The following is a 23,439-nucleotide window of genomic DNA, read 5'->3' as shown; positions in this document are numbered from 1 at the left end:
GATCATTCAAAAATATTCAGGTATTTCACCCGCAAATCTTGGAACTGTAAATTTCATTGATATTTTGCTCTACTCAAGTGATTAATCCAAATCTAGCAATCACTACAATGTGAAGCAACACCTTCCAGCTTTTTCTCCTATGAAAAGGGATCATGGAGAATGACTAGAGCGGTCAGAAAAGTGGTCCCTTGCAGGACTTGTGAGGTAGGTGTCACCATTATGCCCTATCAGTATCATAGCCTGTGAAAAAGGCTCACTGAAGAACTGTTTGACTAATGTAATTATGTTAGTATATGAACCAATGCCAGGAAAATTGGTTGTATCTACGTATTTAACTAGATACAAATCTAATTAATTAGTACACCTAACTGTAGCATGCTCTGGACTTGGGATGCTGTTCTTGACTCTGCCATCAAATTGCGCTACAATCTTGGTCAAGCCATTTAACTTTGTTACCCTGAGTGTAAACAGGAAAGACATGATTTACCTCTCTCAAAGAAGGCTGTATCAGAGGTAAGTAAAGCTTTGTTGCTATTTGCTTTAGAAGACATTCCAAGCAAAGGATTACAGAGTAGGTGCCGTTGTATGACCTTAATCAAGATACCAAGGTGAACACGTACCTATGTAATAATTGATGTGTTTCCTGTATATAGTAATATTTGTGCACATATTTACACACATATATGTGTTCAAGAAAATATTTACATGGATTAGCCAGGAACCAGCTTAGAATTTTATGAAGTGCTCTGCAACCATCCCCATGTTTAATATCAAGACTTGCTTTAGGCAACCAAGGAACAAAATTCTGGCCCCCTTGGTCTCAACAGGCTTTGCTGTTCCCTTAGCTCCTGCTCTTGGTCACCTGCACACAACCAGAGCATATGGCTGGGGTCAAAGTGTAACCTCCCATCCCCCAGACAGTTGGGTTTGACCCCTGAAGAAACAGCAGTACCTTCACAGCTGGTTTGTTAATCGCATTATGGCATTCAATGTGCTGGCAATGAATAGGATTCCAGGCTGCAAAACCAAAACACAGCTGATTAATAAATGGATAAAATATATTTGTATTCTTTGTGTCTAGGAGTATCAACTGAGAACAAGATCCTCTTGTACTAAGTACTATATAAATATGAGAGAAGACCTAGCCATTCCTCTGGAAGCCTAATAATTACAATGAACAACTTAGAATATACATGCCTACTGACTTATTTGGGATATAATTACAAAACAAACCATGAACTCAGCGAAGAAATGGAAAAAGTAAGATTCAGACATCCCTGCTGAAGACCCTTCCCTCACCAACACTCTGAATTAATTAATTATCCTTCCACTCCAGGAGCAGGATGGTAGGAGTAACTGAGTAAACTCAGTAACATTCCCAGCAAAAATGAAAACAAAACTATGATAAAGGAAAACTAGTCCAGCCACAGAAGGAGCCTTAGCTTTGTAATGACAAGAAGTAAACAACAAAGGTATGTTCAAGTGGCATCGCTTGGATGCTGTAAGGGATGTCCCCAGGTGAAAATGTCATGCAACTGCAGAAAATACTCCTCCCATTCTGAAATACATTAACGGAAAATTTATAAATAGAAAAATTATTCCAGTTTACCTAGTGCTAATAACAGTTCAGATGGAATATCATGCTTAGTTCACAGACCTGTTTGCAGGACAAGTAATGCAGAGCAGTACAAGAATGATTTTTTTTAAAAAGTCAAGAAAAATCTGTGAACCCTTCAAGGGAAGACAGCTTTAGCACAGATCAGACAAACATGTCTCAGGAACATTCAGGATGTGCTTTAATTGGTCTAGGGGTTCTTCTAAGGTCTCTTCTATTCCTTCATTTTTATTAGTTAAAATGTCTCATTCTGGTCCAGAAATTTTAAAAGTGAACAAAACATATCCTATATGACAGAGATTATTTGAAACAGGTTGAGACAGGCAAGCAGTAAAATCAAGTCATGAATTGCTGCTGGACAGTCTCCACTGTAGCAGCACAATCTCATCAGTATCACTGGGGAGTCTGGGGGACAGAGGACTTTGTACCATCTGCCTACTCAGCCCCAGCTGCATTGCTGACTTTGTCTCTCATTTTCACCCTATAGTCAACCTTGAGACTGTATAATCCATTATACTGACTGCACCTGACATCACCTGACTTTTTTGACAGTAACAGCCAGATAAGGAATCTTAGCAAAAGCAGCAGTGACAGCAGCTGGCACAACAAAGGTAACCAAAGCAACAATTGAAAGGAACATAAGCCAGAACCCTTGTGAGGCCCAGAAGGCAGTTTCACAGACCATTTGGTATACTGTATTTATTTCTTCTCCTGTTCTGGTTTAGTCAGTATTGGGAGTAACACATATATTTACTAGCTACAATCACGAGTTTTTAATTTTCATAACATCTTTTGAAAATATAGAGAAATGGATATTGTATATACTTATGAAAGTACCAACTTATCGAACAAAAGATTTCAAAATACGTCACAGAACTGTAAACACATGATATTAACACACTTCTAATTATTTCTTTTGTATTTATTTTGGCCTATACAAAACCAGCTGCACTGACCTGTGTACTGCAGTCCTCTGTACTCACTGATTGCCCCAGGGGGTTTCAAATTGGGCCAATAGTGAAATAACATTTGTACTGCTGGAGGTTTAACTTGAGATGGTCCATAAGCTATCACATATAGCAAATCCTAAGGAAAGACACATACAAAGTGTTTATTTTGCACAGTAACAAAACACATTTCAATACACATCACTTGTGTTCAGAGATACCTGAACACATAAAATATATACATTTCATGCCCTACCAAACATCCTTTGTACACTCTTACAAGTAGATTAGATGACTAACTTCAACATGTTCCCAACTGGCTTCTGAGTTTGGATCAGAGCTTCCCACAGCTACCACCCACCCCGTGTAGTGTACTACCATATAGCAAATGAAGCCTCTGTCTAGCCATGGAGCAAAGAGGTGCGATATAGATAAATAGCTGGATCCAGATCAGATTCAGGCTAAGACAATACTCACAAATAGTCCTTGTAAAAGTTCAGTCCCACATGAACTGAGAAGATTGGTCATTATTAAAATTTCTGCTAACTGGAGCCACAACCACATGGTATTTAGGAAACAGAACTCTATTCTACAAAACATGGAGCTGCTTCTGTAAACTAAAAATCAGAGGGACCTTCCTCTCCATAATCCAGAAGGAGGACTGGATACAAAGATCACTTATAACTCCTTGGCACACAGTCAGTTCAATTTTCAAGCCATCTGGTTTTCATTACTATCCAATTACAGTGATTTCCACAAAGTATATATGATCATAAACTTACTTTCCATACTTCTTGCTTATATTTCATAAGGCATTCCAATAATTGGCAGTGATACACTGAGAGAGAAAAGACAGTATAGACATAATACTGAAATGGAAACTCAAGTTACAGAAGTGATGTAATTAGCTGATTGTCTTTGCTTTGTCCATTCAAAACTCTATACCTCATTTAATTACTTTTTATTTTAAAGGGTTTGCGGAAGAATCATTGCCCTGAGAGTCATCACAGAAGATTAAAAATTATATAGTAGTAACTTGTTTCTGTCAAGGAACGCAGTAAAATAATGAGTATTATGAGTGTACAACTTTTTGCACAGCAATGGAGATCTTTTTCAAACACTTCTAGTTTAAGAATACCTGCTAATTCCCTTAAACTTTGTCCCTCTGGCACAACATAAAGCTGTAAGTGGGCATCCTGACATTCATCTTGAGGCAGTAATGGAAGTCACATGTAACAATGCATTATTTTCATGTATACCAAAGGCTATAGGAGTCGCTCTACATCAAACAAACATGAGAGCCAAATGAACTACTTCACAAGTTTGACTTCCCAAAAAACGCAGGGCAACATTTTCCTCAGATGGCTGGAACATGGAATTCACAAACAAAAGAACATTTCATGAAAAAAAACCTAACTTGTGTGAGTAGCTTTTAAAAATGGTGTGCTGCTTTTATTTACTGCTGTGAACTACGTTACCATGATGTGACAGTTCTCATGTCCATACTCCAGTGTGGAGTTCCTACACACACACCACCCACCCATCTACATAAAACAGGAGATAGTTGACTATCGTGCAATGTAACAGCTCCCTCAGGTTAAATTTTGTTTCAATTTGGTTATATGATCCCACTGATTTAACTGGGACTGTGCCACAGTGAGCGAGAATAGCCTTATTTAAATTCATTATAGTTCTACTGAGCCTGCAGCCAGCATTACCTATCTTCTTTAAAAAATAGTATCAGTTGTGAATTTGGTGGGATATGAATCATAGTGTAAGACAAACTGTTACTATGAATTTCTATAGTCAAAGTTTCTTTCCAACAGTGATGTTATATATCAACACTATTTTCTGATGTCAAGCAAGAGCAGATCATTCTCCAATCCTGGGTCAAATCCTACTTCTTCATCACAATGAGATCTCTTATCTACATAATGACTACTTGAAGCATGATGCTCAGAAATTCCAGTTTTGACTAAAATCACTTATTTTTCATCCTGTGTTGGATGGTGAGACTGATTTTTCCCATCTGGAAAATTATTTTTGTGATTGCATTTGACAGTACTTCATGACTCAGTTTTAGAGAGAATGTTACCGTGTTGCATGTTTACACATACCTGGGTTTGATGTGTACTGCATTGCAATCATTAGCATTGATGATGCAGATAGATTGACATGTGCTGGAACACCTTCTCTTTTTGAGGATCCCACTTAAAAGAAAGGGAAAAAAAAACCACACCAACATTTTCTATTGTATAACAAGGAAAATTAGGCGAGAATAGCATCTGATTCCAACTGATGAAAAAAAATTCCTAAGGTACCATGTCATTAAAAAAAAAAAAAAAAACCAAGCCAAAAAACCCCAAAAGACTAGAAACATTCTGTATTGGAGGGTTTTTTCTGCTGGAAAGAGAAAGATGACTAAGAATATGGTATTGCTTCACAGAACGCACACCTGATTTTCCAGATCAGTAAGATTTCATTCTCAGAGCTGCATTAACCAAAGACAAGGATCTTCTCAGGCACTGACCTTCAGAACCCACAGACTGGTCAAAGTAATATCATTTGTATAGTCATGTGCTTGGGTTGTAGGAAAGGTAAAGAGGAAGTGGAGGGTAAAGAAACAAGAAAAAAAATAAGAGTCTGCTGTTGAGGTACACTGATGGAAGGGTTGGGCCAGTGGTAGCTGCTGGCTGTTGGTGTATGGCACAGATTACTTCTCAGGGAGCACATGGTATGATTTCAAGTTCAGCTACATACCAGTAAAATTAGTCCTCCTTGTTACGTGAGCTGTGCTAGGATAATGATAAACAGTAGCACAGAAGTGTAGCTAGGCTGTTGTAACTTTGATCTCACACACGGTGGCTAGAGTTCTTTCTGGTCTCCTACAAAGCGGTAACTATTAAAATGTATCCTTGGAAAAACCCTGCAAAGAGTAGGTGTTTATTTGCTGAACTGTAACATGGCAATATGGCTTTGAGGGCAACCTCCTACACTGAGATATGCCATGTATCTTCCCATCCTCACTCACAGCAGTTTTCCAAGCCTGGCTGCTTGGGAACCAAGCATTTGGGATAGAAGCACAGAACTGTAGCTACTAGTTCAGTGAGATGCTTTCATCCCTCCCATCTGGCTCACCAGCTGCTTACACAATCTCTTGCACCCTCCCTTTTGGTTTGGTTTAGAGCTGAACACTAGGGGAAGGAAAGGTTCTGCACTCACCTTGTAAAAGGGCATATCATTCCTGGTGGGGAAAGACTAGGACACTAATTAAAAGAGCACTCAACTGCAAAAGAAGAAGGGAAGGGAAAATGGAGAATTCCTCTCTTCTATCCAGTACTTCTCCACATGACCCAACGTTACTATGGGTCTCTTCATTGCACTTTGTTCATTCTTTTTTGAATCTCATCCACACATGTAAGAGCCTCCAAATTAATACACCAAGGTCTATTTGTATGGATTTAAATTGAAAAATATTCAGCAGCTCTAACCTGGCAATTAAAACGTGGCCATCAGCAGAAAAGTAGGACACAGTACTAGAAGCCAAATTTAAAGAGCAGCAGACTGGTTTCATACAGAGATCTAACCAAAACTGAGGAAAAAGGCAGCATGACGAAGGTTGCTCCCATGTTCTACATGACTGCAATCTCTGCCAAGGGCAGTTGGGAAATAGTATCTAAGTAAACCAAGAATTTGGCTCAAGCAATTGTTTTGGAGAATAGTTTTACAGATCTGAAGATAGACAGGACAGGATAAGTCACCTACGTCAGCTATTCTTTAACAGGTAACAGTAATGGAAGGAAAAGGCGTTTAATGCAACATTCTGGTCTTAACCCAAAGAGGGCCCATTGCACATATGTAAGAAATATATCTTAGTAATTTTCATTTGCATTAGACCTGTCAAAAGTAACAGAGAAAACATCATTGCAATGTCTTACAAGGGACTATTTTACATAGGGAAACTGAGGTACAGAAGGGTTAAGGGATTTCTCCAAGATCACTGACTGGTAGAGCCAGCAAATGTGCATAGTAAATCTCCATGAAATCTTAATCTCAAAACACTGGACAATGCTTCTTTCCATGTTCTAACAGCATCTTTTACATGCTTAAATAACATGACTGTTGATCTCTGTAAAAAAGTTGTTCATGTTTTTCCATAAAGGTCTGGAATACAGATAAGAAAGAGACATTCTCACAGAACAACAGGATGGTTGATGTTAGAAGAGACATTTGGAGATCATCTTGTCCAACCCCTCTGGTCAAAGAAAGGTCAGCTAGAGAAGGTATCAGGACCAATTGCATTTTGAGCATGTGCTAGGATGAAGAATCTACAGTCTCTCTGGCAAACTGTTCCAGCATTTGATCACCCACACAATAAAAGGCTTGCTGGTTAAAACTGACTTTTGATATTGATCCTAATGCTTCCATCTGCAGAACATGGTTAAATTTCTCACTACTACTGAAATCCCATCAAGCTTTTAATCAGGTACATAGACGAGCATTCAGAACACACCTGAGGATTCACATTGTGCAGTGATTATGAAATTATGTAATCATGTGACAACCTCAGGGATAGGAATAAAAAAAGAGAAAAAAAGGCAGGCAGGCACTGTCAGATTCAGTCTTAACACTTACTGATAGGAGACATTACAGGCACAGCTATTTAGTACAGAACTTAAAGAGAATATGCCAAGAAGAGAGGGAGGGAGAAAAATCGGAAATTCATCAGAACATCATTACATTGATAAGAGTCATTCTTGTACATCCAGATATAGTCCAGATGCAAAAATTATGCATGGTGTTATTGCATCTATTGTTTCAGGCGCAGTTTCCCCACTGATTTTGTATTCAAAACTCCCATTGTTGGCACTGAAAGTTCTATGAGTCTGAAAACAATGTGTTTCTTAAATAAACTAAACTTCACCCTTTAAATGAAGGAAGAATTCACACAGTAACACAGCATAATAAATAAATAAAAATTATAGACTTATTTCCCTTTGAAAAATAGTCACATAGAATTATTTTACATATATACATACAACAGATTGATATACCATTACAATTCTATGACAGATCAAACTTTGACTCCTACAGGCTGATACTATTATAGCAGTGCATCATGTTTTCTGAGACATAATAATACTACAATGAGTTCTACTTACATATAGCCATAGGCAGAAAAGATGTGCTGAGATACTCTATAATATCCTTGTGCAGAAATGGAGGAAAGGTAGCTAGTGTTGAAATCATTGTATAGGGTAAAGTACTCAAAATATCATCATTGAGAAAAGGAAGTAAGCATGTAGTAGTGTAAAAAATTGATTGCCCAAGATCTGTTGAATAAAATAAAAAAATACAGAATCATTACAATGGAAAAATAATTATGACTATGTACTTTTTAGTTTACAAAACTATTTTAAAAAATTACATTTAAATTCAAGTTTTCCCTTCAAAGTAATTTGGGAAGTTAATCACTATAGACAAGATACTTCACCCATCATTTTTAAGCCCCTCCTAAAATAGAGGGAAACAGCTGTTCACCAGTACTCAGAAGAGTTTGAAGGGAATATGAACACTACAGCCAGTAAAATAATTGATGAAAATCAATGCTGATTTTAATCATACAGTGATTAACATACAATGGCCTGCATTTAAGCAGAGATATTGTTAGAATCAGAATTTGATATGCACTTTTGTATTGAAAAGCCTGCTTTTGCAAAAAGCACTCTAGTCTTTATCAGTTAGAGAAAAATAAGATTCTGATCTTAATTACCCTCAAGAGAGCTGCAAAGTACCCCCCACAGAGAGACTACAGGAAGCAACACTGTATTTTTCAAATAACATGTGATTAAACTACGGATCGTGTTATCCTGGGAAGCCATTGAGGCCAAAAATGGCCAAGGCTTAAAAAAAGAGAAGTATTTATTAAGGATTTCCATATTTATTCTAATTAATTATTTATTTTATATATTAATATTAATATATATTAATTTGGAAGGGATACTTAAGAAATGTGCAATATTTCAAGATCCAAAGGGAGGGGATAGGTTATTGTGGAATCTTTATACCCTCTTCCAAATAAGGAACTGAGCTGGGGCAAACAATTCTGAGAAAGGTTACAGTACTCAATGAACCCCAAGTTTGAACCTATATGATGATCCCAATACATCAGAAAGCCTTTCCCCTGCATGAGAGGGATTCCTTTCGTTACTCTGTTTGTAATCTTAAGTATGCTACACAGGCCTTCAGTCTCATCTGTACAACTAGTATGATTTAAAACTGCCTCTGTAGAGTGCTCAGAGATGTGTAGCTGTAAACATCATGAGTCATAGTAAGAATTAAAATTAGCACTCCATTTCAGTGGTTCTGGCAAGTCTTCTATGCAAGGGTCTAACCAGACCCTTAATGCTAGAGAGTGTGTATCTCTTGCAACACATATTCACCAGCGAAGCATCGAGAGTTTTGTATAATCTGATTGCACCAAAGCTCAGGACCACTTAGTGCACCAGCTGTACTTACCCAAACAACATTGATTGTTCCAATAAAAAAAAATATATTTAGTCAAATGCTAAATTGAGGGAGAAATAAATAACACGTTGTATTGCAACATTTAATTCTCTGTACACAGAACCATAAAAAAATAGCAAAAGTGACCTCCCCTTGCCCCAAGCATGAGTCAACCAAATTATTCCTGGCAGATATTTATCTAAACTGTTCTTAAAAATCTGCAAGACAGTCCACTCCTCCTGGCAATTCATCCTAGTTATTAACCATCTTTATCATAAAAAGGCCTTTTTTTTTTTTCTTTTTCTGAAATTTCCATTGCTGCAGTTTAATAGCTCGGTTTACCTTATTTCTCCTCGCAGCAACCTTTACATATTTGTATATGATAATCATGTCTCCCATTTTTCTAAGCTAAACTGAGTTCTTTCTGGTTTTCCTCGCTGTTCACATTTTCTAGACCTCAAATCATTCTTGTTTCCTTTTCCTGGACTCCTCCCAAATGGCCCATGTCTTTCTTCATGCCAGATGGACAAATCTGAGAATTTTACTCCACCTGAGGCCTTGCTAGGGCTGTTAGAATGATAAACAAAATGCTCTGGGTGTCTCATACACAAAACACCTGTTTACATATCATTAGAGAAATATTAATATATTACTGACTTATGGTCTGCCTCTGACCTACCGTAACAGCCAGATCTCTCTGCAGTACAGCTTCAAGCTAGTATTTCCCCCATTTCATTTCTGCCTTTGATTTCTCCCGCTTCAACATAGTATTTTAAATTTCTCATTTGAATATGTTTTAAAACAGAATGCAATTTGCCAACATTGTTTTGAATCAGATATCTTTCACACAAAGAACATGCTATTTGCCATCTTGATAACCCCTGTAAACCAAAGTGCTCTCTCAATTCTATCAGCCAAGTAAAAAAAAGTATTTCATGACACTAGACCCAGCACAGACTCCTGTACAATTCCCACTTGTATACCCCTCCAGCTGACAAGAGTCACTGGTGATTACTCCTGGAGTGTTTTCCTCACTCAAGTAGGGACCATATGTCCCAGACTGCCTGTTAGGATGTCAAGCCACACAACAACAAAAGCCTGACTAAAGAGAGGAAAATCCCACCAGGAGAGCCATTGTGCTGCCATAAAAAGAAACTATGTTTGCTCAGTGTTATTTGTTCTTTACAAGTCTCCATTGGTTGTTAATTACCACCATGTTACCTATTTAGAAAAAGATTGTTTTGATAATTAACTCCACCAGTTCTAGAAACTGAAATTAACAAGTCTATAATTTGCTAGGAGGCCCCCTTTTACAAAATCGTATCATTTCCTAGTGCAGTAGCCTTTGATTCAAAACATGATGCTGCCAACTCAAAAGGAATTCAGCATTTAACAGAAACAACCTCCCTCCAAAAGAATTTCAGCAGTGTATCAGATTGCTGACAATCTTCCTATACTGAACTATGTAAGTAATACACCCTGATAACATGGTGAAAATTAATATTTGGCTTATGTAACATAAGGAGAACATGGGGCTCCTGAATATCAGTATGGAAAGCCACAGGCTAACAAGACAAACACATGCAGAGCTTGAGGGAAAACAATTAAATACAACTCAGTCACAAAAAAAAAAAATCTTGTGATTAACTAATTCGAAACATAAGAAAACACGGCTTTTCTGTAAATCAGAGATATTGCTATCTTTTTACCCAGGAATATTTTAGAGCCATCTCAAATCACCATTACCATGGTTTTCCTTCAATTAAATGCATGCTATGTTCTATTTAGAGATGGACCTTCACCAGAACACTCACTCTGCATATTCGTTATAGGCCAGATACACACTTGCAAGCAATTTGTGCCTTTTTAAGAGAGCTACCCCAAAAAGACCAGTCTGAAGATATCCCAGCAGATTCAAACGCAAAATCCAGATTTATTTTTAGACCCATCTATATTATTTTTGTTATATACCATCGTATTTTAGTTACATACCACCAGCATATCACTAAAAATCAGACAACCTCAGAGTTCAAACCCAAATCCACAGTAAGCAAAAAAACATCTTTTATTTAAGAAAGTCAAACCAAACACTTGGATATAAACACATCCCAGAAGATTTGAATTCCAGATCCAGGTCAGTTTAGGCCCATCTCTTCTACTGCATTTATGCATCATTCATGGATTCACAGCACTGAAGTTAAGCGTACTGGAAGGGTTCAAGGGCCTGCTTACCATGTTGACCATGTTGTAGCAAGGGAACTAGATCCAGCAGTGTCACCAGTGTCACGTAAAGTCCTTGATAGTCCAAAGATGGGTAGTCTGATAACTGAGCATCACGACTTTGCTGGCCACGTTCAGATGGAGCATCTCGCAGGACGCTGTAAAGGAGGGAGCGAGTAACAGTAGGGTTGATGGAACTGACCTGTGGTCTTAGAGATGGGGTGAGTGGGAATGGCACAGGAAAAAGACACATGGTCATGGGCACTGTCAAATTGGAGGCATCTTGATTCTCCTTCTTCCCTGTGCGGGACAAAATGCTGTTGGGGGGACAAAGAAAAAAAAGAGACAACAAAGACACAAAGAACAGCACATTACATTGAAATGACACTATAAAACAAATAATAAAAGACCAGATACATCCCACATAAGATGCAATTGCTACCAAAACCAGCAAGTCTAAAAGTCTAGCAACCATTCACTTTCATGCTTCAAGATAAGAGAATTAAAAATTGACATCTAGGAAATTTCATTGCATCTCATGTGTTATCTGGTTCATAAGGAGCAAAAATATAAAAATGCATGTTTCAGTGCCCTACCCATGTTTCACAGTTAAGAAAAATTCTGAGAATTAGAAGTGTTTGCTATGGAAAAATAGCTGTGTCACAATAGGCTGGTATCTTACTCTGAGATTTTGAGAGATTTTTTTTTATTCCCCCTACAATCTTTTGAACCAACTGACTGAAAACATGCAAAATATAGGTGTGGCACTTGCAGAAACATGTTTTAGCAAAGAATAAACATGTGTGTTTGTTAAGATAGTCTTAAAAATCACATGTTTATTGCATTAAAATAATGTCTGTATGTATTTTATGATACTGTTTCATGACCACTCACTCAGTATCATTTGAGATAATGAAGTTTAAACAGGCACATGGATTTAGAAATAATATAATATTTCTAAAATGTTAACTAAACTACATTTGGAAAAGTTGTAAAATAATATATAGTAGATGGTCTTTAGCATATGTTTGTGAGCTAATGATAATGGTTGTTTATGTGTGTTTTTAATTTTGCCCATGTTTAGGGAGGAAACATTTTACTTTATGAATACAAACACTCCTTGGGTAAATAGTTACCTTCAAAAATCTAAGGGCTAAGCAAGCAAGACCAATTACGTAACTGCAGATCAGACAGTATGTTACCATACATTCCTGCTGTTACTTACGTTATTATTCAACAAAAATCACTATAAACTAAAGGAGAGATAATTTCAAAAAATAAAAAGGATTTAGTGGGAATCAAAATAGAGGCTATACGTCAACCAGCTTGTTATGTTGTTTTAAGAATGTTGTAAACATGTTAATCTAATTTATTAAAAAAAAAACCCACTATTTTAAATAGAAATAAATTGTCACTTAAGCAGTGTTATATTTTAGTTATCAGGCAATTATAGGGTTACTTCATAATCTTCATATGTGCCTATAAAATATAATACACCTTTTAAATATATTAAACCACACACAATGCCTTTTTTTTTTTTAAAAAAAAGCACGTTTTGCACCTCTCAGTGACTGGGGTTTCCAAAAGCAGTTGCTGTTGGTTTAACTCTGTTCCCAAAGTCAGTGTTAAAACTTATAAAAGACAAAAGTCAGTGGCATTAAAATTTCCACTGACTAATGAAGAGCAGAGTTATGTCAAGAGGGAGCACTTCTGGAAACCTCTGTCCTCTTTTAACAGTACAGAAATCCCTATCATATAATCACCTTAGCAAAGATATATCTTACCTCACAAGGCAATTCACCAATTTACATGAGTAAGCTAAACTCTTGCTAAGGTGCTTATAAGAGAAGGTGTCATTCATTTGCCATATATATAAAACACACTTACAACCACAGTTCTATGCCAAGGGGCTACTATCACATCACACTTGCAGTCAGAGATAGCAGACATAGTCTGTTTTAAGAAACTACATACTTTTTTTCCCCTTTTTTATTGTGCCTTACATATTTGGCAGATTATTTTGGTTTCTGTTACCCAATGTCCAGTACAAGAAATGTGGTGACTGTCATGACAGCGTTTATGAAATCGTATCAGAAAATCACCTAAGATCTAGTATGACTTTAAAAACAAATGATCGGAGTGCTGATTCCTTTTAATTTGCTTGATGTTCATTTGCCATACTCTGCAGCTCATGTTTAGAGATATGAAGGTACTAAATTATATCGCCTCCCTGTCTACCAACAGATGATACCAATTACCCATCCCTTTACTTGCCAACACATCTCTTCAAGCACACTTACTTCCATAAAGGATATTACTGTATTAATTATTCCTTGCTTTGGAAAGTATAAAGCAGTGATGGAGAGCTTACTCTACAGGCTTCCCTTCCTTTTAACAGGGAGCTATGGCCCATCTATGGATTAGAGGCCAAAGCACACCATCTTGTATCTTGATCAGGGCATCCTTCTGTTCACTTCAGGAACAGCAATGAGACCACATCTAAATTCCAGCTGCAATCATGCCAAATTTAGGAAAAAAAACCCAAAACAAAACCAAACTTTCAGACCAAGGCTTTTTCCTGAACCATATGTTTTAAAACCAATAAACAGAAGAGTCAACACTGAAAATCTAAGAAGTCCCCTAAGACCAAGATACAATGATTGCAGTTTGCTCCTGCTTCTGTTCAAACCAAGTACTGAGAACTTGGAGTGTCTGCTGATCATAACTCCATACTGAACATGTTCCATGACAAGTGACAAAGCTACCAGGGCTTTTTTCAAGATCTGTACATCTTTGCCGCAGATCTATCCCAAAATTACTGCCTTCCAGGAAAGGTTTCCTAAAATGCCTGCAAGAGAACTGCATCTCACCCAGGCAGCAAAACAAGCTTGGCCATTAATTAGCCACTGGGCAATTATAGCTATTCCTTATGAAAAACATTTCACTTGGAGAAAATTCTCCATATGTATTTCTAAGAAAATGTGAAAGAATGAGCTGTTCTGCAGGATGTTTATTACGTCTTAGATCATTCCTCAAATGAGGGAGAAAACACTGAAAATGAGCAGGGCATGAAACAAATTCATGCTGTAATGTAAAGAAATGCTTTTGCCCAAAGAGAAAATTAAAGAACTAAATGAATCAATGTGCTATGCATTGTGTATGGTGATTTTATGTGATGTTTGTTCATAGAAATAAGGAATTTAATTTTTTCATCCATTCCACATCTGTTCCCCCCACCCCTGAACTTGTGATTTTTTTGAGGCTATGTACAGAGCAAAGGAGCAAATTAATCCCTTGTGCAATCCAACTATAGCTAGAGAATGACACCACGTATGAATGTGATCCAAAACAGTGGGCATGCCCCACTGAAAAGAACACAGTCAATGTGTCCATAACATGGAAAGGTAAAAAGTATAATAAACAGTAAAAGCTACATCTGTAAAACCCAATCATCATATGGAATTGCTCCAACTGATCACTATTCTTCCATTACTCCTATGACTACATATGTTCATCAAGAAATGTTTGTCCTAAAAAAATTCAGCTGCAAGGAGAGTACACATCAAACTGGGAAACATTTTTTAAAGTTATTTTAAAACAGCAGATGATCACAAGCAACCTATTCTGAAGACCACACCTAAAATCTCCAGAAATCAATGGGAATTTTTGCCACTGTTTGATGAGTATTCTCTTAGCAGCCCAGTTTCACTGCATATACTGTGTCTCAAGCTAGAAAGATTATTCTCCACCATGTACTTCTATCATTGATGTTAAACCTTGCACAATGGAGTCTCAGTGTAGGAGGCAGAAAGAAGACTCAGCATGCAGAATATTCAAAGAAATTTCTGAACACGCTCTTCAGAAGGGTTCTTAACTAGTCAGTTTAGTTTTAGGGTAAATCTTGCAGAGATCTGCACACAGTGGGTGGGAGTTTCCTTCTTTCCATCTGCCACACTAAATACAGGGTGTGTTTTGTTTTGCTTTTTTATCCAGCTTCTTTCTTAGCATCAGAAAGTGTATAAACTTATACAGGTTCAACCATAGCATTCAGGCTTTGACCCATAGTTAAAATTATCCAGTTATGGGGATTTAGAATGTGGATTTGACCTTGCTGAATATCAGAACTCAGTCCACTTAAATTTAGATCCAAGTCCAGGCTTCAATTTCTGGTGCCCTTTTAGCTCTGAGGCTGCTCAGATCCCAGATCATGAAGGACAAAGCCGTTTGTGTAGACCTGCGTATCAGATATGAGTATCACTTCTGTCCCATGAGGTTCAGCATTATCAACAACAGGATTTTGGTTCAGTCCCATTCTGAACATGAAATAAAGAAATGGAGTTGCTCAATCGTGCAATTGCTGCCCTGATTTGTGATCTGTTCTCATAGTTGCTAAGTATAAAGCTTTTTCAGTAAGTCCAGAAACATCACTGCTCATGGACCGTGAAGAATTTGTCCCACGGGACATGTCAGCTGTACTGCTTAGAAAGATGGAGACAACAGAGTGGTATAAAGACACTTCCTTTAAGCAGTAGACTCTAAATCCATCCTGTCCCAATGAACTTCTGCCCAAAAAGAAACAAATCTCATTATAGCACTTGGTAGTTACAGCTAAGAAAGAAAATGCTCAGAACCAACTCCAACTTTCTTGCTTTAACAGCTTAAAGGCCCATAGCATTTAATCAAAGGCTGTTTCATCACACAGAACCTTACTTAAATGTGATTTAAGTCTGTGTGTTGTGCAAATAATCCATCAAAACAGCCTGTGGGAATAGAGCCACATTTCAGAGGTATCTTTAGTGACTCTTTGAACACTTTTTTTCCCCACTGCTGCAATATAATTAGACAAAATTTTTAATTTACTAATCTTAAAAAAAGCCCTACTGGTTGCCATAAGTTTCTTCAACACTCCAAATGATGAGGGAAACAAATTTCACAGTGGTTAAACAATTCTACTCCTGAAATTTTCAAAAGTAAACAGGAGGTTTTTAAGTTTGCAGTGAACAGGTTTTCCACTGATAGCAATTTCTGTCTACCCATCTTTCCTTCTTATAAACAAGGTCAAGAACTTTGATACATCCCATGCGCTTTAAATTAACATTAGAATGAACTATTGTCATTCTTTCGAGTTTAATTTCTTGCAACATCATATGGGTATGTGTACAAATATATTGCTTAATTGTATTTTGTTAATGTTTCCTCATCAAATAAGGCAAATAGCTGTATTTTCAAAGTAGCTTCTGACAGCAGGGACAATCTTTCTAGGTATAAATCAGGAAACTATGCATAGGAATGCAGCTTTAACTGCATTTTTCTGGATGTGAAAACTAGTGCCAGCCAAAACCTGGGCAGACAAAAATAATCTCTGCACTGTCAAAGGCCATTTTAAAAACAATTTGAAAATACGAATCCACTAGGTAGCACCATGGAACATATGTCATTCCTAATTAAGTCTCACAATTTTTCATATCTTTTTAACAAGACAAGAGGTAGTATTTCCTATTCAAAATGTATTCCGTAATCATATGGTATTTAGTACTATATATTATTACTAAATATTGCACTAAATCAACATCCCGGATCAGAATAATCCTGACCTGTTGTTGCCATCCAAAGCCAGATGTGTATACAAACTTTGTGTCTACTCGTATTGTTATAAGGGACTGAACCAGAACCTGAACCTGACAGCCAGCTGAACTATGGCACAGTAAGAACCTAGTTCTGCTCGTCTAGCTTACTGCTCTAGGATCCTGAGGCACCATGTCAAGGAGGTCACGAGTACACACATCTATAACTCTATAGAGAGATCACAAACTCCTTTCTTCACAAGTTCAGCATGTTTGTGCATTCAGCTAAGTCTTAGGAGGGCCAAGCAAATGTGTAATCAACCAAGTTTATTTTAGAATCAGCCACTCAATAAGCAGCTCAACTGGGCAAATTGGGCAACAGCCACTGAAGAAATTAATTCATACCATTCTTTTCTTAAATTATGCTCTGACTCTTTTTGGCTGAGCATTGACCCATTAAATCTTGCAACCAATTCAAAGTCAATCAATTCTTTAGCTCTTTTTTCTTCAAGAGCATTAGTTAAAACTTACCTCAATAACGTCTGAGAAAAGTATTTCAGAGTATTTGCAATGTCAGTTCCAGAGGGCACAGGGTAAATGTTGTGGAGAACCCGATTGTGATATTCCTGAAGGTAACGGATTTTGGAAGCAACTACATAAAAGACAAAAAACAAACACAGAAACTTTCATTTAGGTATTTTGCAGACTTTGACAGAATCACATCTGTTCCTACCATTTCTGTTTTTTTTTTTTTTTTTAATTTAAGAATTTAACTGTAAAAAAACAGAAAAGTCCCTCCATTCCTTCTATTTTTGCTGAACAAATTGAACACTCCAGTGCGAGTGCCAAGGGGAAAGCATGGAAGTGAATGCCTGCATCTGTTAGACAAACCTAGTGCTAGCAAATTTAAAAAAAAAAAACAACCACCCACCAGTAAAACAACAACAATAAAAAACCCTCTGCACTTCTTCCATGTCTCCAAGCATCTCAATATTGATTTATAATGAATGAGTCACTGGATCACAGGAGGTTCGTGTGAGATGGTTAAATATTTCTACAGCCAAAGCAGAGATATAAACTAAGACAGGGAAAGCTTATATGATTTACTTTAGGCCATACATTTAGTTTATGCAATGAAAAGATATGAAAAGATCTGTGCTGCTTAAGTGTCTTAGGAAGTCTCATCAAGCAGTTGATGGGATTTCAAAGAGCAGCAGGAGCTCTACACCTTTACTGAAACCATTTTTTAATTGTTTTAGAAATAATAGTGGATTTCTTTTCTAATAGAGATCCTTGTTCAGTATTGGAAATAAGTGATTACACGCCATAGCTGCAATGCTTTACATTGCCTATATGGCACAAGACAGTCTAATCAGAGACACCTAAGCACACTGAACTCCTGTTTGCTCTGCTCAGGCTAGTCGACTCTGCTGAGAAACAGAGTGCACTGGTTGTGGCAGAGAGCTAAACCAGCTCAACTGTGCTTCCAGCTAGACTGCTCAGCACTTGTTCACAGCATCACTCTGTGCAGGCACGGCCTCAATGAAAGCAGAGCTGGCTGGGAACTCTTAATCATGTTAGAAGTGCACCAAGACTGTGTAATAGGCAGTTAAAAGGGGAGATGCTTCTGAATGACTTCAGCCCTTGAGCATAAGGATTACGACAGTCTTTCACTGCCAAGATATACCTTGTTCCCCTACAGGACTCCTTCAGTGTGGAAGATAGAACATGCTTCCTAAATGAGCAATTAATCAATATTTTGCTTTATTCCCATTGTCAAATAGCATTTATTAAAGAATGAATACTGTTAAGTCCTCCAATGAACAGAAGAGCATTAACTTCATGCCTCTCACTGCTGCTATATCTGAACATTTCATGAGCATTCTGATTTTTTTCTGTATCATTGACAAGTTGAAAGAGAAGAGGTGACACTATATCCAAGACCGAGGGACAGACACTAAAAGCAAAGTGTCTGCAACTGCTATTGGAGGCTCATCTTGAGATACTGAGAGCCATTTTGTGAGTATAGATAGCAGTATGTATTGGACTTTCACATCTAGCAAACAAAAGCATCTGTGAGTGCTCAGTCACACAGTGAATGAGGTTTGACAATTTCAAGCCACTTATTCACAAAATCAGGAACACTCAAATAAACATCAAGCAAAGAATACTGTTTGCTTGTATTGTATGACAAACAATGCAGTCTTCCAGCACCCAGCTGCCCTCATGATCATCATCCTTTCTCCATTTCCGCCTCTACTGACCATACCCTCCCAATTTCAGCAGCAAGCAAAGCTTCTACAGACAAAAGTCTCCCTCACAATATTATCCTGCTTCATCACATGGAGAAAGCCCCTCGTGTGACTGAATAGGGCTGGAGTCTATGGGAAAGCATCAAGTAAAGATGCTATTAGCGACACTGTCATAATGCATATGTAAAAGTAATAAACTAAGGATGCATAAGCAACTTTAATTATATTTCTTCACTTTTAAGTGTTTTACTTCACAAATTTATTTTAAGGTGACATTAATGGATAATTAAAATCAATCACTACTTTTTCCCCCCCTAAAAAACTGAAAACAGAAGTTGGGTCACATGGACTCGGACTGCCTCAGTATATCTAGAAGTTGAGAGCCTTTCAGGCCACCACTTAGGCCTGTGGCACGTGAACTGTGCTTTGCAGGAGGTTATCCCTGCCTCTGTGAGACCAGCCATAACTAGCCTCCTACACACACCCAAAACGCCTGGGGGTTTCACTCCAAATTATAGAAGTTTATTGTAGCAGTCCAAGACATGTTTTCCCCTCCTCATCCCACATCTCATTCCTTCTTCCCACTATCTCAGTTTTAGTTCCAGATTTGCAGGTCAATTTGCCAGATTATTTAAGGATAGACACTTTCTTTTTTTAGCTGTTGTGAAGATCCCTATAAAAACTATTCTAGATTAGGTTAGATTAGGAAAGAAATCACTTCATAAACATATTTTGTGATGCTGCTTTCTCTTGCCAAGGAAAAAAAGAGTATGAAGCCAGGCATATCTGCAAAGAAAACAGACCACATTTCACAGTACCCCACAAAGAACAATTCACAGCAAGATGCACAGTTTACTGTGTCTGCCATGGTTTGCTGTCAGATATCTGTAAGTGAATTGGATAAACAAAATGCCAAAGATGATGTCAGAATTCAGGTCTAGATTTATTCTGAAGAACTGCCTGCCTCTACAGCTACTTATTTTCAATAAAGGGTATGGGGTATCTAGAATCACTTTTTTTTTTTTAATGAAGAAGGAAATCTATTTATTCCTATTAATCAGCACAGTCACACAACTGTATCAGGCAAAACACCAAAACAGAAAATTTATTTATAAAGCCTAAATATTAACATTAGCTTTAGGCTAAATGTTTTAACCTCACCTCTCAGTTCTGTTTCCCAAAGCACTGACAATTGGTTCCCAGACCACAGCCCCCAGAACACAAAGAATCTTCTGAAGGGGTGCTCCAGAGCAAAACTTTGCCAGCTTTCAGGATACAAAAGTGTGTGAATGACCCAATTTTCTGAGTTTCTGAGCACCCAGAGATACACTTCAAAAAGTAGTATCACTCTGTGGAAGTACTTAGCCATTGTCACAGGGTCATGACATAAACGAAATTTTTTAAAAGAAATAGAAAGTTATGGCAGGATACTTTGCTGGGTATCTCTCTAGGATCTACGCAGACCTAACGAAATTCCCTAGTCCTCTTGCATTGGGAGTCAAGTAAACATTGACTGAATCAAGACTGAAACCATTAGGACCCTTTACAGATGGTCTTGGTTGCTCCACTGTCCTGGAGAAGAACAGAGTGGGCATCAAGCATTTCCAGGACATTACTTACCACAACTAAACACCAGTTACTGCTATTTAAGGTGAAAAAGAACTAATTTTCTTTGAATACAATAGAACACTTCAGGCATGCCATGATGAGTCAAATGATGAAAGTCACCATCAATACCGCTGGTATGAGATACGAGATGCAAGTGGTCACAAAAAAGGGAGGCTTCTCGAGACAATTTCCCAGATTGCCACCGTTTTACCTGTTGTTCATACAACCTGTCAAAGAGCTGTGGCATGGCCACAGATTCATGTTTAGACCAGCGCCGCTTCTGTTCTGATCAGTCTGTTTCATCATTCATAATGTTTCGCTGCTGTTCTTGGTAAATTGAGATTCATTATGACTTGTGACTTGACTCCTTCCTGAGACATTCTGGTTCTTGCCTGTCAGTCAACGAGGGCAGAAGCAACAACAGCAACAGCTGGGGTTTGAAGGTTTGCCTGGTAGTGATGTATGCACATCAATATTATTCTTGTTGGAGTCCATCAACATTTGTCAAAAATTGCAGGAGAGAGAATCGAAGTTATGTAGAGAAACATACATTTTGTAATGTCATAATAACTAGTCAGGGGAAACGGCCTTGGTAAACAAAATGCATTCAGTAGGTTAGAACGCACAGGTTATGTCCATTAACCCAGTACTCTACACGGAGCATCACGAAAAGGAATGTCATGAGGTGGAAAGATCTGAAATCTGGGGCCCAAGTAAATCTTAAAATAGAGAGCAACAGGGACATGACAGGCCAAGATGCAGAGTCTTGAACAGTACAAGGGGATAAAAAGAAAAAACAGCCAAGGATAAAATATGAAAGAGAAGCTCAAACAGAGCAGACCAAAAGCATTAGGAATGGAAGAACAGAGAAGGCAGAATAGAAAAGGAAGAAAATGCCAAAGGCAATGTTGGGACAAAAGGCAGCAGAAATTCTTACACATGCCAGCATGAAAGAAGCATAATTAATGTATAAGTACCACAAGAAAGAAGAAACAATTACAGAACTCAAGCAGGGGGTGGGGAAGGCAGAAAGAACAGAACAGTACAGATCCAAACATGGCACACTTCAGGGCTGCTGCATGGTCAGAACATTGCGTCTCTATTTATGAGGCCAGAAGTGCATCCCTACAGCAATAAATTAGCATCCACAGAATATTTTAATAGCAACACTATTCATCACTCTTAATAAGCAGTAAACCCTAAAGGAAAAAAAAATACAAGTATTCTTTTCCTTAGATCTGTTCAGCACAGGCATATATAAATAAAAGGATCCTTCCCAGTGACCTGAAGGAAGGAGACAGCAAGTCTCAGCGTGTGAGGTGCCCGATCACATCATGTCATCATGACAAACATCAATCCAAACTCACAACCGTGACACTGTATCAGGAGAGAAAGTAGATTTAATATGGGCAACAAGCTCAACTACCCTGGCATTTTTCTTTAAGCCTCCCACCAGGGCTCTTGCAGATGTACCAGCTGGTAGCAGCAGTAACAGCAGCAGGGAACACCAGCATGGCCCAGCTGCTGATGCTCCAACGGCCGTGTCATCCGATCTTGCTCCGACGGGATCTAACCAACGTGGTGGTTGAAACATCCATGGCTGTGAGGAGGCACGCTAGGCGCCGGGCAGGGGGATGTCGGCACCTGGGGGGCTCCTGCTGGGAGACTGGGGGCTGTGGCAGGCAGCGTGTAGGCAAGACAGTAACACCCTGTCTACATTCACCCAGAAGGTGAACAGCATGGGCAAGAATGACAACACACCTCCCTCCTCACTCCATCTCACAGCAAGACCACCCTCAAGATGGCAACACATGGGCCACCTCCAGTCTCTCCAGCCAGATCTCCAGTCCCTCCGGCAGCTACATCCTTCAGGACAGGGAACAGCACCGGCAGACGAGGGAGGCTGGACCCTTCCCACCGTGGGTCCAAGGGCCAAGACGTCGGTCTCAGTCTTAACTCTCATCCCTGATCCCTCCTTTCTTCCCCTCGGGCCCCCGGCGCTGCCCTTGCACAAACACGCCGCCTCCCCAGAAGGGCCGCCCCGCCGGCGAGGCGAGGCGAGGCGCGGGGCGGGCGGCGATATGCGCCGAGGGCCGCCGCCGCCGAGCACCCGGCGGCGGCGGGGACAGAAAGAGCCAGAAGGAAGGCAGCCCCCCCCCGCCCCTTGCACTAGCTGCTACGCGGACGCCGCATAAGGCGGGGGGAGGCCGAGCAGCGCTACCCCGCCGGGGCGACTGGCAGCCGGCAGCAAGGCAGCGCCAGAAGGAAGGCGCCCCCGGCCCCCGCCCGCCCCCCGCTCCCCTCGGACAGGCCCCGGCCCGCGCCGCGCCGCCCGGCCCCGCCACTCACACTGCTCCGCCTTAGTGGACATGCTGCCGCCCCGCTCGGCCCCTCAGCCGCCGAGGAGCGCCTGGCCCCGGCCGCGGTGAAGGCGGCGGCGACCGCCTCCCCTCAGCAGCGCTGCCGCTGCCGCAGGGCTGCGGGCCGGGGAGCGGCGGGCGGGCGGGGCGGGGCGGGAGCGCACTCTTAAAGGGAAAGCGCGTCTGGGCACCGGGGGCGGCCTCGCGAGGGATGGGCTGGGGAGGCCTGGCCGCCCCGGGGCAGCCTGAGATACCCGAGCCAGGGTGGGGGTTACCCCGCCGGAGCGCCGAGCTCGGGGCCGGGAGCTGCCGGGCTGGAAGATCTTGATGTGCCCCTCCGGGCCTCGGCGGTGCGCCCCGGGGCTT

The 23,439-nt window shown here is 39.6% G+C and overlaps 1 protein-coding gene across 8 annotated transcripts in view; it reads right to left on the bottom strand.

Annotated features, from left to right (window-relative positions):
* Positions 1 to 23,194, bottom strand: part of UNC79 (unc-79 homolog, NALCN channel complex subunit) — a 114,643-nt gene extending 91,449 nt beyond the window's left edge. For 6 of the 8 annotated variants that reach the window (XM_074868660.1, XM_074868663.1, XM_074868661.1 and 3 more), the window contains exons 1-8: positions 23,063 to 23,194; positions 17,385 to 17,505; positions 11,302 to 11,606; positions 7,725 to 7,895; positions 4,680 to 4,772; positions 3,345 to 3,400; positions 2,572 to 2,701; positions 953 to 1,017 (exon numbers count right to left, since the gene is read on the bottom strand). In XM_074868660.1, the coding sequence (XP_074724761.1) occupies positions 953 to 1,017; positions 2,572 to 2,701; positions 3,345 to 3,400; positions 4,680 to 4,772; positions 7,725 to 7,895; positions 11,302 to 11,606; positions 17,385 to 17,505; positions 23,063 to 23,084 (963 nt within the window). In that variant the 5' untranslated portion in view covers positions 23,085 to 23,194. Of the gene's footprint in view, positions 1 to 952; positions 1,018 to 2,571; positions 2,702 to 3,344; positions 3,401 to 4,679; positions 4,773 to 7,724; positions 7,896 to 11,301; positions 11,607 to 17,384; positions 17,506 to 23,062 lie in introns of those variants that run through there. The other 2 variants (XM_074868664.1, XM_074868667.1) reach the window with 2 other exon arrangements.
* Between the last annotated feature and the right edge of the window lie 245 nt (positions 23,195 to 23,439).

This window comes from Strix uralensis, chromosome 4 (assembly GCF_047716275.1).
Source record: "Strix uralensis isolate ZFMK-TIS-50842 chromosome 4, bStrUra1, whole genome shotgun sequence".
NCBI lineage: Eukaryota > Metazoa > Chordata > Aves > Strigiformes > Strigidae > Strix > Strix uralensis.
This window is presented reverse-complemented; position numbering and strand designations above follow the sequence as displayed.